Raw genomic sequence first — 18,352 nt, forward strand, 5'->3', positions numbered from 1 at the left:
TTGGGGCTCTTTAGCTTGGAGACATTTTGACATTTTATTCAAGGTATAAGCTTTAGTGTGCATTTCTCACTAGAAGTGTACTTTGTTGGTCTTATAAGTGCCACTGAATTCAAACTTTGTTTTACTGCTTCAGAACAGCATGGCTCCCCTCCAAGATATATAAATGGTGGCCACTAGTTTAGGTGGATTTTCAAAAGTGTGACATGATAGAGGTTTACATGGGATAGAGAAGGTAGAGAAGAACTACTTTTCTCCCTTTCTCACAATAGAAGAATTCGTGGGCATTCAATGAAATTTCTGAGCAGTCGGGTTAGAACGAATAAAAGGAAGTACTTCTTCACCCAAAGGGTGATTAACATGTGGAATTCACCGCCACAGGAGATGGTGGCAGCTACAAGCATAGTCACCTTCAAGAGGGGATTGGATAAACATATGGAGCAGAGGTCCATCAGTGGCTATTAGCTACAGCATATTGTTGGAACTCTCTGTCTGGGGCAAGTGATGGCCTGTATTCTTGGTGCTTTGGAGGGGCAACAGTGTGAGGACCTCTGGTGTCCTGGACCCATTGATGGATCTCCTGATGGCACATGGTTTTTTTGGCTACTGTGTGACACAGAGTGTTGGATTGGATAGGCCATTGGCCTGATCCAACATGGCTTCTCTTTTGTTCTTATTACAAGATATATATATTAAAATTTTAATTCAGTGGCACCTTTAAGACCAACATTTTATTCAAGGTATAAACTTTTGTGTGCATTTCTCACTAGAAGTGTACTTTGTTGGTCTTAAAAGTGCCACTGAATTCAAAATTTATTCTACTGCTTTGGAACAGCATGGCTCCCCACCAAGATATATAAATGGTGGCCACTAGTTTAGGTGGATTTTCAAAAGTGTTAGACAACTTCTCAGGTAAGTATCTTTGAGCTGCAATTGGAACCTGTATATTAATACACAGCATATCTGTGTACAAGATACCTGTACAAGATGTCGCGTACACAGGGCTGTATGGTTGCCAACTGTGGGTTGGAAAATTCCTGGAGATTTAGAGTGGCACCTTGGAAGCATAGTTTCAGGAGGGGAGGGTACTTGGCAGAACTGTGATGCCATCATACAGTCCACCCCACAGAACTTCCATTTTCTCCAGAGGATCTGAGTTATGTAGTCTCGAGATCAGTTGTAATTCTGGGAGAATTCTCGAATTGGCCACTATATCCTGGACAAGAGCATATGGGTAGCCATTGCTGGATAAACCCCAGCATCTAGCTAGGCTTTTCTTTCATTACTGAGACAATAAAACAATGCTGGAGAGTTGAATAAAACGTTGTGCGTGTATGTTAAGAGTTATGTTTAACATCAGCAAACCAGCTTTTATATATGAAATAAACCAAGTAGATAAGCTAAAAAATGGCAAGAAAACTTATGCTCATCACAACCTCCCTAGTTTTTTAGGCTGAGGAGGAACATTGGCCAGGCATGGCATGGCCCCAAATACATTTTAGAGATATAAGAACAGAACAGCTTAGCGGCACCTTAAGAGACCAACAAGATTTTGGAGGATATAAGCTTTCCAGAGTCAAAGATCCCTTCTTTGTTCTTTCCGGGAAATGGCAGAGCCGATCTCGTTTTTATGAATTGTGCCTGTTCCCTTTTAAAAGAAAGTTTCCCCCTTTTCCTCTCCATAAGTAAAATCGCCCAGTACAAGAACAAATGAGATCTCGTCCGATGTCTCAACAATATCTAGACCAGCTCTGAGACTCAGAAGCCTCGCATACCTATAAACGAACTACCCATGCTGGCTCTCTCACCCTCCCCTCCTAAAGGCTGGTTCTGATGGGTAGCGGTGTTGGTCTGAAGCAGCAGAACAAAGTTCGACTCCAGTGGAACCTTTAAGATCAACTGCGTTCAGTTATGGGTAAAACTTCCACGGGCGCGCACACTTCTTCCCACATCATGTTAGAGGTTGGTCATTGGTCGGTTGCGCTTGCAAGCCGAGGGGACCAAGACGTGTGTCGCGAGACTTAAACAATGAGCGCTCAAAACGGTTCTCTAGAAAGACTTCCGAATTCCGATCGTAGTTGGTTAAAATCTCCATGTGCGTGGCAAAGCGGCATAGGAATTTATGTAGAAAAATAGAACAGGCAGGTTAAAGAATCTCTTCAGAGTTTCGGAAAGATCAACTTATCCACACAGGCATCTCCCAACGCAGGATACCGTTAAAACTGTGGAGAGGGGGAGCCTGTAAATATATGATGACAGGCCTCAGATTCAGTGGGAGCTCACAGGAGCGCAGCTCCTGAACCTTTCTGAGAGTTCCACCTTCTTGTCCATTGAATAATATGTGCAGCTGCATAACAATCCCTGGATGAGCTCCACCACCTGTTTTTCTACAAAACAACCCCTGCATGATGACGAAGGGTTCTGAAAGAACAGCTCTCCCCCACTATAGAGTGCTCTGAAGGCTACATCTGTTCAAACCCCGGTCAGGATTACATATTTCAACAAGTAAGCCAATACGTTCCTGTAGTGAGGGACGTAACTGTAAAGGGAGGGAAGGTCAGAGGGCATGATTATTTCAAAGCGACAACGAGAAAGAGCTTCTTATCGGTGTCATTTTATTAAACTTTTTTAGAACTTTCTCTAGTTTTACCCCGCAGATAGGTTCTAATCAGAACCAGACGTCAAAACTGTGGCAATCGCTTTAAAAATATCTCTTTGCTTTCCCTTATCCCCTACCGCCTTTGTAATTGAGATATCGCGAGAGAAGCAATCTTGTTCTTCATGTTGCATGAAGTCTCGCGAGAGGGGCGTTTCTTTCTTTTTCTCTTTCTTAGTCGAAGCCGGCAAGATGGTAGGTAGCGATGTTGCGTGGTCTGGTTTCGAAGAGTCGGGGTGGGGTGGGGAGGGGTGGAGAGGTTCACGTGATGCGCTTCGCAGCGACGGGGGGGCGGCGGCGGCGGCGGGGGGGGGGGTCGTTCTCGGATCTCTTTTTGCCTGAGAGGGTCACAAATGGGCGGAGACCGACTTGACTTCTTGCCGTCTCTGAGAGGAAAGCCGCATCTTCTTATACTCGGCTCAGGCTGCTTCTCAGAGTCTTCGCGCGAAATACTGCACGGCTCAAAGTCATCCAGCAAGCTTGATTGTCTGGGGCCATTTGAACCTGGCTCTCCCCAGGCCCGGTTGAAAGCTTCGTCCACTGCACTGGCATAACTTACTTGAGAGACATGTCTCTGTCCGCGTGAAGCCCTATTTGCAGGTTCGTCGCCAGATATCTCTCCCAAGGGAAGGGAACATTTCTTAATGCCCTCCTAATGTGTTTTGCAGAAGCACTTCTCCAGGTTACACCTTGCTTTTGGAATTTCACGCTGGAAAACTTAATATGCAATGTATATAAAATGCTGTTCATTCAGGCCAAGGAGATAACAGAGCAGAGAAGTTCCTCCTCTTTGTGTGCCTTACTCTGCTGAGTAGCCGGTCTGGTGTACTGGTTACAGTGTTGGACTAGGATTTAGAAAACGTGGATACATGTCCCCATTAAGCTGTCAAGCATGCTGGGTAATCTTGGGCCCATCAGAGGCAGCCTCATAGGATTGTTGTGAAGATAAAATAAGAAAGGGAGAGCCCGGTGTGTATAATGAGTCCCTTGGATGAATCACTGGAATAAAAATGGTGCTCAGTTTTGCTTTTAACTCCCAACGTCCATCAAACTGCTTTAAGTGTACAAAACAAGACTGGCTTCCGAGGGTACCGTAAGAACTGAAGGATTAACCTGTGTTATGTTACCCTGAGTTTCCTTAACAACACAAGTGGCTTGCTGAAGCAGATCCATTCTTTGAAAGTTTGTCACCAGTTGGATGACACTAACTTGGGGGTAACAACCCCTGGCATGTATATCAAATCATTTTGTTTCGCATCCAGGACCACTTTTCCATTCAGGGGCCCATGTGTTGTGCTCTGGCAGCACTACTAAGTCTGGCTTTGCTCCCAGTTGGTCAGGCCAAGTACAACCCTTGTATTTTCTTCCATTTTGTCGCACACCAACATTTTTATAGGTAGACGTGGGTTTTGGTGACGTTGGCAGGAAGGTTTACTTTGTGTCTGCTTAACCATGATTTGTTTTCTGCTAACCCTTTTCTTAAAGCATGCGTTAAGAAAGCTATATATGATCAATAAAACCACTAGAGCATACAAATATATAAAATCCCATGTGTGTACTCATAAAAGTTAAATGAGACTATATTTCCATTGTCTGACTTGAAAGGGCCTGGAAAACTAATTAGGAAGATATCTCAGTTTTCTGCTTTTGTAACAGATTTAATGTTAGGGGATGATAATATTCTGTGACAGAAGCCTTGTTACTACAAATTTTGTTGGATTGGATTTATGTTGTTGTAATTTTTAACTTTTTAAAAGCCTTCTAGATTGAGGAAGACCAGGAAACTGAGGGGTCATGTCAGTCATGGCCATGGCCGTATTGGTAAGACCACTAGGTTTTTTCTTAACTTGGTGCTGGTTTAAACAATATACTGATCTTAGCCATGGTGGGAAAGAGTGGGGTTGGGGGAGTGCATCTTATCAGGTTGGTGTATGGCTCTGCCTTCTCCAGTGGTGTTCATATATTGACATTTGTCCAGTCTGGTGTATAGAGACTGTATGTTGAATTCTAGATTAAATGTAGTATTAAGGTTATGTATATGGCACCTACCTGAATGTTATGGCAGCACATAGATACTTGCTAGCATGTGACCAGTATGCATGTTTTGTAGGAAAGTAAAGTGCGCTCTTCACCACTCATAGAGCCAGCATGTTGTCCTCAGTGGCATTTATACTGCTTCATAATGTTTGGAAGTATTTTGCTTTTGTTATTGGTAATCTAAAGCAATTTAGAATATGATGTTGGTTGCACCCATAAATTCCATATTAATGTTATGAGCATTATTAATATTATTAGCATTATTAATGTTATGAGTATTAAGGTTATGTATATGGCACCTACCTGAATGTTATGGCAGCACATAGATACTTGCTAGCATGTGACCGGTATGCATGTTTTGTAGGAAAGTAAAGTGCGCTCTTCACCACTCATAGAGCCAGCATGTTGTCTTCAGTGGCATTTATACTGCTTCATAATGTTTGGAAGTATTTTGCTTTTGTTATTGGTAATCTAAAGCAATTTAGAATATGATGTTGGTTGCACCCATAAATTCCATATTAATGTTATGAGCATTATCAGCTATATAGTGATTTTAATAATGGCTGACTTGAGGGCCATGGTTGGCTGGGAAGAGCCATACAAATGAATAAATTATAGATTTATTCTAAGCAGTTTTTATTTTTATTTTATTTTATTTGATTTATATCCTGCCCTCCCTGCCAAAGCGGGCTCAGGGTGGCTCACAGTATAAAATCACAGCAACAATTAAAACAATACATATTATAAAATGTATTGCAAACTATGAATAAATTACATAGTTCTTTATGTCTGTTTTAGGCAAACACAGGAAGCATCCAGGAGGCCGTGGTAATGCTGGGGGCATGCACCACCACAGAATTAATTTTGACAAATAGTAAGCAATATCTCGTTCTTTTTTTTAAAGCTACCCATATTTATTTTGCTGCTTCCCATACAGTTCTTACTAAAATTATGCTGATTTTGTATGTTGATGGTTTCATTATATACACATAGAGGGGGGTGGAGTTTGACACCTATTGTAATGTATGTAGGGAAATTAATGAATGCAGCCTTAAACTGGAAGCAGTACAGAAACTCTACATAATACATCTATTTTGTCATTTGTGCCTCTAATATTGAATAATGGAAGCTTTGCTTAAAAAAGTAAAATTAAAACTGATCACCAAATTGAGGAAAATACCTATAGAAAAAAATACATGTATCCTTTGGCAAGGTGTGTGCAACAGATTTTGAAGTGGGAGTAGAGAAGACTGTAGAAGAAGACACTGTAGATTTATACCCCCACCCTTCTCTCTGAATCAGATTCTCAGAGCAGCTTACAATCTCCTACATCCTGTGAGGTGGGTGGGGCTGACAGAGTTCTCACAGAAGCTGCCCTTTCAAGGACAACTCTTGTGAGAGCTATGGCTGACCCAAGACCATGTCAGCAGCTGAAAGTGGAGGTGGGAAATCAAACCTGATTCTCCCAGATAAGAGTCTGCACACTTAACCACTACACCAAACTGGCTGTGTATTGATCCAGCCTATTGTGTGTGTGTGTGATGAGCACAGTTCTTGGGCAGCAACTGATAGCTGGAGTAATGGTGCAAAGCTTTAACTTTCTTTGGACGTGACTAAGTCATTGAATCTGCTACCGGAATTCTAATTCAATGAGTACATACATCTATCTAAAACAGTTACAACAAAGGTTGAGACTGTGAACTGATGTATTAATTAAAATAACAGAATTATTTATCTGGTATGTCTTAATTATGCTGCCATTCTATTACAATTTGAGAAGCTAATTCGGTTGTCAATTTTAATATACTAGCAATGAGTTGTTCATGGGTTGTTTTTATAGTTTGTGGTAGTATTTATATAGCTCTAGCTAGTTAGTACACATGTCTATTTAATTATAACTTACTAATTCCAGAGTATGTTTTACTCGTTGACTCAACTTTTAATCTGCAGCGTTGATCCTGGAGAGTTTTGGGGATTTTTTAGCATGGTCCTTAATGTATTCACTCAGAAGTAAGTCTTACTAAGTTCAGTGGAATGTATTTTATAGGAAGTGAATTCAGGTTTGCAGCCATAAGTGAGCACAAGAAGGTATGCATCCTGAAAAAACCGAGACTAGAGTCACATCTAGATATGGACAGTTATCATGGTGTGCTATAGTACTCGGAGATTAACAGCTGGCCTTTATTCACTGACTGTCCTTTCTGTAGTACAGTCAGCCACCTGGTTAGTGACAGAAGTCTATTTTTCAGACTCAGAAGTGTGGGTTACCAGAAAGATAATTGTTGTTAACAACAATTAGTGAACTGCCAAGACTCGAGTTTTCTAAAGAATTGCTGATCGCCCACAGATATGTGCTACAGTAAATGAAGAAGAAATAATGTCTTGTTCAGATGGTTCTAAAATTAGTGTTATCTTATTCATATATGCTTCCAGCTAGGTAATTCTGTGCTTGTATTTCATAGTGAATCAAACAATGGCTTTATTTTTGTATTTGATTTTCTTCCAGCCATCCTGGTTATTTTGGAAAAGTTGGTATGAGACATTACCACTTGAAGAAAAACCAGCACTTCTGCCCTACAGTCAATCTGGACAAACTTTGGACTCTTGTTAGTGAGCAGACAAGGCTCAACTACGCCAAAAATACATCTGGATTAGCTCCTGTTATAGATGTTGTACGCTCAGTAAGTATCATTAACACTTGTGTTCTGAAACTGCTTTTTAGCATACCTTATTGGTGTATATTGCTACCTTATTTTTATACATTGCTGAATACTGAAATACTTATAAGCATGACTTCCCTGCCCTCCCCCTCTAGCTGTAGCCTGAAATGCACCCTTCCCCCCCAAATGCTATCAGCAAAAATTTGTCCCTCCTTTGCACAAGGGGATCTTTTCCACAAGCTCCAACCTCTTGCTTAAATGGGAAATTCTTAGTCTGTGTTTCTTAATGCAATCTCTTAGCATATTTAAGAGAAAGAAAAAAATACTGCTATTTTAGAGCAGTAAATAATTTTTATGACACTTCAGAAAATACAAAATAAAGAGTAAAAAAATTGGATCTTGCTGTTTCGAATGTATAGAAATTATGGTTGCCATTGCTGAGACACTATTGTTTGTGTAAAAACAGGGTAGTTATTCCAGGCAGGTATTCCAGTCATCTAAGAGTACTATGTGGCTGACCTTTCAGCCTCAATATGAAAGCATTTGTTTAACATGCCTGATTGTAATGTGTGCCTAAACATTTTATGATTCAAGAGTATTGAAACAAGTATAAGACATGTATGGTGAACAGCACTTTTCTGATTTTCTTCTGTAGTTCATGCACATTTGTGGTAGTGCTTCACAGTTTAGTAAAACGACTTCCTCAAAGTTAAGAGGACATCAGTGTGTGATACAGTACTTTGAGGTTTATTATCCATGTCCTGTGTCAGTGGAAGGTGCAGAGTTTTTCCTTGGCATCCCTCCCCCCCTTCAGTTTCAGGGAAGATTATTCCTGGGAATCTTGGATTTGTATTGACAAACAACTGCACAGATGAGGGAGGGAACTGCAGTAGGATGAGGTAAGGGTAGAAATAGCTTGCTGATGGGAAAAGGAGACAGCGTTCTTAATCTCTGCAGGTGCCCTCCCTGGATGTAGTGCAAGTCTCACAACCCCAAGGACAACTGTTCTGAAGAATTAAAGGGATTGATGAAGCAGGGAGAATGTGGGGAAAATCTGCACACCTTCCATTGACACTTGGAAGTATACAAGCCAATTGAAATTACTGCCGGTTTCAGGACACTTTGGGCATACAAGTTTATACTAATATCTCATTATTTTTCCAGGGCTATTACAAAGTTCTTGGCAAGGGGAAGCTGCCCAAACAGCCAGTAATTGTCAAAGCTAAATTCTTCAGCAGAAAAGCAGAAGAGAAAATCAAAGAAGTTGGTGGTGCCTGTGTCTTAGTGGCATAAAGGATTTTTCAATGTATTCAGGAACGAATAAACACAGTTTTCTATATGCGCGTACATTTTCATAAACTAATGTGAATGATGTATTCTTATTGCCGTTGCTGAATTGATCTCAAAAGGAAAACTCTGAACATGTTCCTTGTAACCAGAAGTGAACACACCATGTATGAACCCAAATAACATTGGCTGCACAATTCAGCAGCCTGACAATAGCAGTGTTCATTAGGATTTGTAAGACGTACACATGGGAGTTATGATATGTTCAAAATAGTTATGTGGAAGAGAGGTCTGTTGAAACCTGAGCTGCGATTTGAGTGCTGTGAATTTCTTGTGGCCCTGCCATTTCCAGATAAGTGCAGAATTCAAACTGTTTGGTGTACAGTTTGCTTATGCACCAGCTGCAGAATTCAGACTGTTTTGGTGTATAATTTGTTTATGCACTAGGAAAAATTACATTCTTTAATGCGGTGTTCTGGTGGACATGCTTGTGTTGCAGCCAATCTTTTGGCAGTCACATCTTAACTTTACTGCAGGAAGGGTTAGTGTTGAGAGTTGTCTTGCCTTGGGAGAACTCACAGTCCCAAGTCAATCTGTTTCTCTTGCATGTTTATAAGCTCAGAAGGCAAGCTATTCAGGTTTGAAGACAGTCAGGAGGCATGGCGGAATTGTGAAATCAGCTTGCCCTTTGGATAGATGTATTCAGCTCCACAGAAGCGGGGAAAGACAGTGATGATTCTTGTCACAGCATGCCAAAGTTTAGATTTGTAAGCTCCTGTCCGGTGTGCAGTTGATTAGATGACAACAGCACCATTCTGTGCTATGGGATTCCTAAAGTGTCTGGTTTGAGGTAGTTCAAGGGACAGCAACTTTTTATGACTAAAGAACTTAACAGTTTAAAAAAAAATCAAGAGATCAATTAGCAGCCAGTAAAGCCTGTTTACATAGCTGAAAATATACCACTTGACAGTACAGATGAATGACATGTTGATTAATAGCCCATAAAGTTTCTATAACCCAAACACAGGTTGTTGTGAGCCCTTTATTAGGAAGCATGAAGTCTCAGTAATATATCCAGGTGCACTGTGTAGTTCTTACTGGCATAAACTTGCACTTGGATTAGCGGTGACTGCTTCTGTAATTTCCCTTCTTGTAAAGCACCTATAAGAAGCCCTATAATTCCATAAAAATATTTGCCTGCTATTGTTTTCACATACATCACTCTGCCCCTGCAATGTGTCTGCTTTGGGGAAAAAATGGTTCTGTATTGAGCTAGTTATATATGGTTCTGTATTAAGATAGTCAATTTGTCTTTTCTTAGCATGAAGATCTTTTACCCAGAAGGCATTGTAGTACAGTGAATGTCTCGCAATACCTTATAGCATCTTATGTAATTCTGCAACAGACTTTGGATTGGATTCTGTGACACTGCTCCACCAATGTGTCTTCCTCTCTCCCTAAACTCTTAAGACCTCCAAAAAGCTGATGCTTCATGGACAGAAGAGCCGCATCGGAAAAGAAACTAGGTGATACCCCTTACAGAACCTCTTGCAGAAGGTTCCCAGTGGCATTTTGTCCTGAGCCACAAAGACCACAGGCAGCAGCTTTTGGAGATATGGGTGGTGAAGGATTTGTTTGTAGCTCCTGAGAGGCTCCATTCCATTGAAATAGAAAATGGTTCACAAGAAACCAGGAGGTAACAAATTTACATCTGCAAAGGATAGCCCTTAAAAAAAACAACAACTGTCTTCTCAAGGAGTGGATTGCTTGGTTTGTAACCTCCCACCATTTTTTTAAGTTGCCCCAGTACACCACAGCTGCCATTTACCCCCCCCCCCCAATTCTCAAAATTCTAGATGTGCCCACTACTTCAACAAGATGGAAAACTCTTCCCACTGTTTTGAGACTGGTGACAAGATGCTAATGTAACAGATGTATAACAGAAGGCAGACTATCATGGGTCTGAGAGTCACCAGGCCATGGCTCCTAAATAATGGACTTCCATGGTGACCTTAGGAAGAATCTTAGGGGCCATGTTCCCTTTGGGAACACTGATTGTAGAATCTAATGGTCAAAACCAGAATTTTAAATTGCACTGGACAGACTAGTACAGATTGAGGACTATTTTGGTTACAAATGAGGCTTTTCTGTTTACACCAGTGAGTTTTGAAACATGGCTGCATGCACATGGCCCAAGAAAACATCCTCCATTTGCAGCTACTGCCATTGAACATATGAAGCTGCCTTATACTGAATCAGACCCTTGGTCCATCAAAGTCAGTATTGTCTTCTCAGACTGGCAGCGGCTCTCCAGGGTCTCAAGCTGAGGTTTTTCACACCTATTTGCCTGGAGCCTTTTTTGAAGATGCCAGGGATTGAACCTGGGACCTTCTGCTTCCCAAGCAGATGCTCTACCACTGAGCCACCGTCCCTCCTTCGCCATTGTGTGTACTGAACATGTGTCAAAGAAGGAGCAACAACATTTATGACAAATTATTGCATGTTCTTGAGTGTTGTCTTACACATTTTGTAATAGCTTGCTTTATGCAATATGATTAATTGCAATAAGTGTGTTACCTGAAAAGTGGATGGATTACCAGTGTAATGTGAGAATACTATACAATCTATGAGAATATGCAGGTATGATTAGTTTTACATGACTCTCCCCTCTCCCCAGTAGAGCAACTCATTCCTCAATCTGCCATACCTTATAAGTAATCAGAAACTGCACTATTCACCATTTTATGCAGACTATTAAATTAAGCCACAAACATACAAAGTACTGAACTTCCTAGTTCTCTGCTGAAAATCTTGTTTTTACAAATCATTAGCTTTCCATTCCCAAAGACAGTATAGGAACCCTGCGAAGAAAGTCTTAAAACAATCTACTTGTTCCTCCATATACCCCAGACAAGATACACATTAAATCAGGCTAGCACAGTTTGTAATCCCCAAATAGAGCAGAGTTCACCTGTGCTATGTTGTGCCTATTGCATGCTTGGAACTCTTCCTGTTTTCTAGTTGGAATGAAAGAGCAAATAACATTGAAATAATTAGTTAGCTTCTGTATGTTGCTGATAGGTTATGGATTGCACATGCAGGGTACAACATAGCAAATCTTACTTAAATGCATGTACTTGTCCAGCATTCAACTTTGTAACATAGTTTAGTTTTTAAATAAGAGATTCTAATCTCCAGGCCTCACTTTCAACAGTGTATTATTAATTTACAGTTACCACCTAATAGACAAAGGAAAGTGATAGCACCATGATTAAAGCCAATGGGATGCAAGTTAAAATTCCTATTCAGCTAAGAAGCTTACTTGACAGCCCTGTTGAGGTTACACACACTGAACTGCAAAGATGAAATCCAAACAGTAAGAACAGCGCTTAAGTAAACCGGAGTTTTATATTCCTCTTAAGACTGTTCTACAGTTAACCTGTTAAGCTTCTAAAAACTGCCTGACTTTTTTAGAGCAGGCAAGTCTCCACTAGTCAAATGAAGTAACAGAAGAATTCTTAATGATCTGGTAGCTCACTGGCATGTAGTGCCACAAGAAGTGAATAAAAATCAGTGCTCAGAGATAGCACACCAAAACCAATTCCAATTCCAAAAACCTTTATTGGCATAACAAGTACACCAAAACAATAGAAGATGTCAGGATGTGACTCTAGCCTTGATACAAACAAGCATTAAAGCATACCATAGCTAGGGATTTTAAAAGAACTGCATGCAGTATCAGCATTCAAACACCTGAATGTTAGCATGATTGAAAAAGTCAACTTTACACACACAAGGATCCCAAACCAGCACAGAATTATTTTTTTTACTTTCAGAGTGATAGAAGAGGATACCTCAGCTAAAACAACAAAAGGATGAGACAACAGTACATATCACAGAAAAATGGTATCGGGGGTGTGATGGTATGGCACTAAATGGACACTAATCTTGTGTCCCAATAAATGCATCATTTCCCAAATACACAATGTTGTAAGGGTAAAATGAAGGCGGGAGAGTATGATGCAAGAGAATTTGGATCTTCAATTGGGCAGAAATACAGGGTACAAATGAAGTAAAATAAAAATTGTATGTCTATACCCATCTATCGCTTTTATAGCAGACAATATAATTTATGGTTTGTAATTAAATGCAAATGGTTTAATGAGGCAATGTTCATATTGACCTTTTAAGTTTGTTCACAAGTGTAAAAATGAAGTGAAATCTTTGGAAAACAGTGAATTATTCTAAAACATTTGGAATGATATCATACAATGCAAGTTGCCTCACATCTGCTGATCATTAACTTACCTGACATTGATAGCAAAACCTAATCGTTTGTATGCAGACTTAAGTTTGGTCTGCTCTTCTGTAATAAGCGTCCAGAGTTTATTCATACTGAGCATTAAGTCATCAGCACTGGTTTTCCTTCAAGTGATAATGCTCCTTATCAACTTTTCCAACACAACCAAAATATCTGGATGGGGGAGAAATACAATGATTTTAGCTAAGCATCAGAGAGAGAGAGAGAGCGAAGTCAACTAGATGACTCACCTTCTCTCCCATTGACTGAGCTGTGTGTTGCTATATCTCCATGGAGAGCAATTCCAGCCCCAGGACACATGAGGTCTGGGCCACTGGGGAAGCTGCCTTTGCATTCTATTGGTCCATCCTGCTGGGTCCTCCATTTTCCCTCAGTGGCTGTTGCTAGGCAACAATAGTATTCTGAGCTTGGTTCTGCCAGTAAAAGGGAAGGCTGTTTCCAGGCCGATTTTGGTCTTTTAGGGAGAACTCATTGAGGCTAGTCCTGACTAGGGCTGCCAGCTCCAGGTTGGGAAGTTCCTGGAGAGTTTGTGGTGGAGTTTAATGAAGCCAGAGTTTAGAGAGAGAGAAGGCTTCCGCTGAATATAATGCCATAGAACCCATTCTCCAAAGCAGTTATTTTCTACAACGGGGGAGAGATCTGTTGTCTGGAGTTCAGTTGTGCTACCAGGAGATCTTCAGGCTCCACTTGGAGGCTGGCTACCCTAGGCCTGACAGCACCATCTTGATGCCTCCTGTCTGGCATGAATAAACTAGACCTGGCCACTTGCTACTGTTCAGCTGCAGCCCCCCTATGACAGCCCATGTGGCGTAGCAGTTAGCACTTCACAGCAGGGTCTACCAGAACCAGGTTCTTGGTGTGGAAGCTGACTGGGTGATTTTGGGCCAGTCACAGACTTTCAGTGTAATGTACCTCACAGGGTTGTCCAGAGAATGATGTAAGCTGCTTTGGTCCTCCATATGGAGAAAGACTGTCCTTTTCCTAGGTAGAGGCTGCATGGAGGGGGAGGAGATGGAAAGCTGAAGTCAGAGGGGCAGACAGAGGTAGGTTGATGATTGGCTGGGAAGGAGATTGGGTTGCCAACTCCAGGTTGGGAAATTCCTGGAGATTTGAGGGGGGTGATGTTTGAGGAGTGGTTGGACCTCAGACAGGTCTCTCCAAAGATTCCACTCTCCAAACCAGCCATTTCCTCCTTGGGAGCCATTGTTGCCAATCTCCAGATGAGGGCTAGAGATAACTCAGAATTACAACTGCTCTCCAGATGGTAGAGATCAGTTCCCCTGGAGAAAGCAGCTGCTTTGCACATATCCTGATGAAGTCACTTCCCTCCTACTTTGGATCTGAACATGGGTCTTGTACACCCTACTTGGAAGTTCTAACTGTTGCACTATACTGGCTTTCATAAAGTGACTGTTGTTGAAGAGTAGAAAGCAACCAAGCCTACTTGAGTCATGCAGTTCAGATAATATCAAGTTACCCAGAGGCTGCTGCCAGGCTTAGGGTTGTCAGCCTCCAGGTAGGACCTTGAGATCCACCAGAATTACAACTGCACTCCACACATCTGTTTCCCCTGGAGAAAATGGCTGCTTTGGAGAGTGGACTCTTTGGCATTATGCCATGCTAAGGCTTGTACCTTCTCAAACCCTGCTCACCTTGACTTCATCACAAAATCTCCAGGAATCTTCCAGCCTGGTGCTGGCAACCCTACACTGAGACCTGTCCAAAATGACTCCATCGAAGGTCAAAATAGGTCTAGAAAGAGCCCTATTACATCCCCCTGCCTTGTTACTCCCAGAAACTGAAGCCTGGAGTACTGTGGTTGCCTAGCAACAGCTACTGAGGGAATCCCTCTTAAAACTACAGGCACACCTTTTAACATTTTCCAGTTTTTAAAACCACCTGATGTATTTTTTTTTCCAGATTTGTTTGCAAACCTAGAGCCAGTTTGGTATAGTGGTTAAGTGCGTGGACTCTTATATGGGAGTACTGGGTTTGATTCCCCACTCTTCCATTTGCAGCTGCTGGAATGGCCTTGGGCCAGTCATAGCTCTTGCAGAGTTGTCCTTGAAAGGGCAGCTTTTGGGAGAGCTCTCTCAGAGTGTCTGTTGTGGGGGAGGAAGGTAAATGAGATTATAAACCACTCTGAGATTCAGAGTGAAGGGTGGATTATAATCCATTATCTTCTTTTCAGGTTTGTAGAATGATAAGTCTTTCCTCTTCACAGTTCCAGATACCAGATTTAAGTATCTGAAGATGTGGTTGACTTCATTGTTAAAATATACAATTTATCTTCATTTCTAAATTTCCTAGTGGAGAAAATTTCACTGAAATTGTTGGTGCCTGTTTTTATCTATTTCCCATTTCCCTTTTCTACTTTGGAAAATCAATAAAACTTTAATACCGGAAATTCTGGCAATAACTGACCTGCCATATCTATGGGTATAAAGGAGCTCAGGCCCTTATATTATGGTGTCCTGGATGCGCCATTGGTCAGAGATGCAGCGCAAGATACAAAAATAGAAGCTAACAATTTTTCTCAACACATTTTATAGGTTTTTTTTTTGTAAACCCATATTTACATGATGATTCCATCTACTTTCCATCTCACTTTCATACGTAGTGTGAACAAGAAATGAAATCCTGGCTGAGCTTTTCAGATGAACATGTGCTATTTGATAAGAGCATGTGCAGTTCTCAGCTGGTTGCATTAATTACTGGTTGCATTAATTAAAGTCAAAGGATGGCATTAAGTCAGAATTCTCAAGAATTCTGAAGAAACGGGGGTCACAAGGAGTAGGAAGCATATGTAGCTTTATGTTCCCAGTAGTTGCTGATGCTAATAGTAACCATAATGGGATATCTTTGCTTTTTCCTGCTTTGTTGTTGTTGTTCAGTTGCACAGTTGTGTCTGACTCTTTGCGACCCCATGGACAAAGTCACGCCAGGCCCTCCTGTCTTCCACCATCCTCTGAAGTCTGCTCAAATTTGTATTAGTTACATCAGTAATGCTGTCCAGCCATCTCATCTTTTGCCGTCCCCTTCTTCTTTTGCCTTTTCCCAGCATCAGGGTCTTCTCCAGTGAGTGCTCCCTTCTCATTTGGTGGCCAAAGTATTTGAGCTTCAGCTTCAGCATTTACCTTCCAGGGAACAGTCAGAGTTGATTTCCCTTAGGACTGACTGATTTGATCTTCTTGCAGTCCAAGGGACTCTCAAGATTCTTCTCCAGCACTACAGCTCAAAAGCATCTATTCTTCTGTGCTTAGCCTTCCTTATGGTCCAACTCTCACAGCCATACTACCTGCTACCCTGGACTAAAGGACAGTATTTCAGTACAGAGGGGCCCAGGGAATGCAACATATTCCCTGCCCTGCAAAATTTCCTTTAATACAGCGCCTGTCCAAATTAGCAGGTTGCTGGTATGCATGGCACGTATGTATGTGCTGGTCATTGTGTGTATGTACAGGCACACACAAGTCTAGTGTGATTCCTAATCCTGGCAAACAGGGCAGCTATGGATCTCTGTGTGCTGAATGTCTTTGGTGAACAGCAGATTTTGTCTAACTGCAACCAAGACCTCCAGTTTTCTTTATCCCCACAAGCAAGTGGTTCCCATTGAGTTCTATGGAAGAATGTTTTAAAATACATTCAAGAAATTTGATGAAATGGGGGGAATTGTTTTTCTTTCTTGTCTGTAGTTCAGCAATTCCTGTTTTTGCCCCTTTCCTTGTGTGGTAGCCTTTTCCTTTCCCCTACAGGATCTAATTGAAGACACCCACTTCAAGGTGATGATGGGGAGATGGCAATCGGGAACATTGCTGATGGGCAGGTAACACCTGTTGTCAGGCCGGGGAGTTGTTTTTGCCAAGCTTGTGACGAAAAACAAATAAATAAATCAGTAGGGCAATGGTGATAGAATTTATTGTATTTTGTTCCACAGTAGAAAAAGGGCTGAGCATCTAACATCTGCTCCTAGAAAATCCATCCTTTATTTTTCTCCTAAATATGATCACATAGTTTATAGCATGTCTAATAATTGCAGGGAAAGCAGCTTATTCCCTCAACAAAGTCTAGAGGGATTGTTCAACTCAGATTGCTAAGAGGAACTGGCAAAGCCCTTATGTATTCCAGACATATATCACTGAAGAAGGGGAATCTGGATATTTTATTGCTACTTTGATGGTAGCAGAATTGTTTCCGTAGGTAACTCCTGTCAGAATACTGATGGACTATTATGCTTTAGTGAGACACAACAAACTGTTGGTTATAGGATAAGGACTATGTTACACTCTGTAACCACAAGATCATATGTTAAAGGGCAGATGTCTGTTACCTACTTCTGAGATTCCTTATGAGATTTCTTTTGCAATTTGAAGAACAATGTGCTAGGAAAATGGAACATGGCCTCAGGCTTTCCAAATGAAATTTCAAGTGTTTCTAAGAACTTCTCATCTATAACAGCATTCTGCAGGTAAGCCTTCAAAAATTTAGGATTTCAACCTTAGTTTGAGGCCTGCCTCTGCCGTCCATGGGCTGTGGGTCAGATGCTAGTGAATTGTTCAGCTGCTTATAAATAATAGCCTAAAGCACATTCTTCATCTATCTAGCAGCATCAGCTGTGTTTGCATGTCTTTCTTTCATTATTTTGATTCTGTTAGATAAGAATTGTCCATATGCAGTGCTGTTTTCTCTTAATTAGTCTGTGTTTTATCTGTTAATATCCTGCCTTTCTGTTCAACAAGAACATCCAAGGGTGCTAACAGATATGAGACTTCCTAATAAAAATGTATTACATAGTCAATCAACAGTGAATAAGCAGTACTAGAATGGACTACTGAATACTTCTGAAGGATGGTGACTGTGTACTCTGCTAACCAATGCAGGATTTCTTGAACAAATGGGTAAACTTTGGCTGCAGAGAACTGTAAAGGAGAGTTCCCAGTGTGTCCCTTAGTAACTGATAAGCCTCTCCTCCCCGTTCTCTGGCTGCTAAAGCCTTGAAGCTGCACTTGCAGAAATTGCAGCTGAATTTTATGATGAGCGTTTGTACTTGGAGTCTCAAGGTAAAATGTCTGTCATTTTCTAAGACAAATATTAGCAACGTGCTCTTCTTTCTTGGCTATTTGTGGAAATGTCTCCCTTTCACCAAAGTACCCCATTCACTTTTGCGCTTCTAGTTCTCTATGTGTGCAGAGTGATGTAGGCACTTGCCATGCCCTCTGGTCCTTGAACATCTTGGTATTCCTTTGCTGGGGCTTATACAGTATGTCACAGAAGTGAGTACACCCCCTCACATTTTGTAAATATTTAAGTATATCTTTTCATGTGACAACACTGTAGAAATGACACTTGGCTACAATGTAAAGTAGTGAGTCTACAGCTTGTATAACAGTGTAA

General features: G+C 41.2%; 1 protein-coding gene and 1 non-coding gene across 2 annotated transcripts; both read left to right on the forward strand.

Annotated features, from left to right (window-relative positions):
• The first annotated feature begins 2,733 nt into the window (after nucleotides 1–2,733).
• Nucleotides 2,734–8,709, forward strand: RPL27A (ribosomal protein L27a). The gene is made up of 5 exons (XM_060262644.1): nucleotides 2,734–2,848; nucleotides 4,411–4,474; nucleotides 5,489–5,564; nucleotides 7,197–7,371; nucleotides 8,515–8,709. The coding sequence occupies exons 1-5, from the start codon at nucleotides 2,786–2,788 to the stop codon at nucleotides 8,641–8,643; spliced, it is 507 nt and encodes a 168-aa protein (XP_060118627.1). The 5' UTR covers nucleotides 2,734–2,785; the 3' UTR covers nucleotides 8,644–8,709.
• On the forward strand, nucleotides 6,796–6,926 carry LOC132590348 (small nucleolar RNA SNORA3/SNORA45 family). Its single transcript, XR_009556688.1, has one exon. It is a non-coding gene; the product is annotated as a small nucleolar RNA SNORA3/SNORA45 family (small nucleolar RNA).
• Nucleotides 8,710–18,352: the final 9,643 nt, after the last annotated feature.

Source organism: Heteronotia binoei, chromosome 21 (genome assembly GCF_032191835.1).
Source record: "Heteronotia binoei isolate CCM8104 ecotype False Entrance Well chromosome 21, APGP_CSIRO_Hbin_v1, whole genome shotgun sequence".
Taxonomy (NCBI): domain Eukaryota; kingdom Metazoa; phylum Chordata; class Lepidosauria; order Squamata; family Gekkonidae; genus Heteronotia; species Heteronotia binoei.

Bases quoted from the DNA above. Each gene is read 5' to 3' on its own strand.
- RPL27A (XM_060262644.1), top strand. From the start codon at position 2,786: ATGAAGTCTCGCGAGAGGGGCGTTTCTTTCTTTTTCTCTTTCTTAGTC. The intron at 2,849-4,410 runs GTAGGTAGCGAT...ACTTTTTAAAAG, and splicing joins TAGTCGAAGCCGGCAAGATG to CCTTCTAGATTGAGGAAGAC. The intron at 5,565-7,196 runs GTAAGCAATATC...ATTTTCTTCCAG, and splicing joins AGAATTAATTTTGACAAATA to CCATCCTGGTTATTTTGGAA.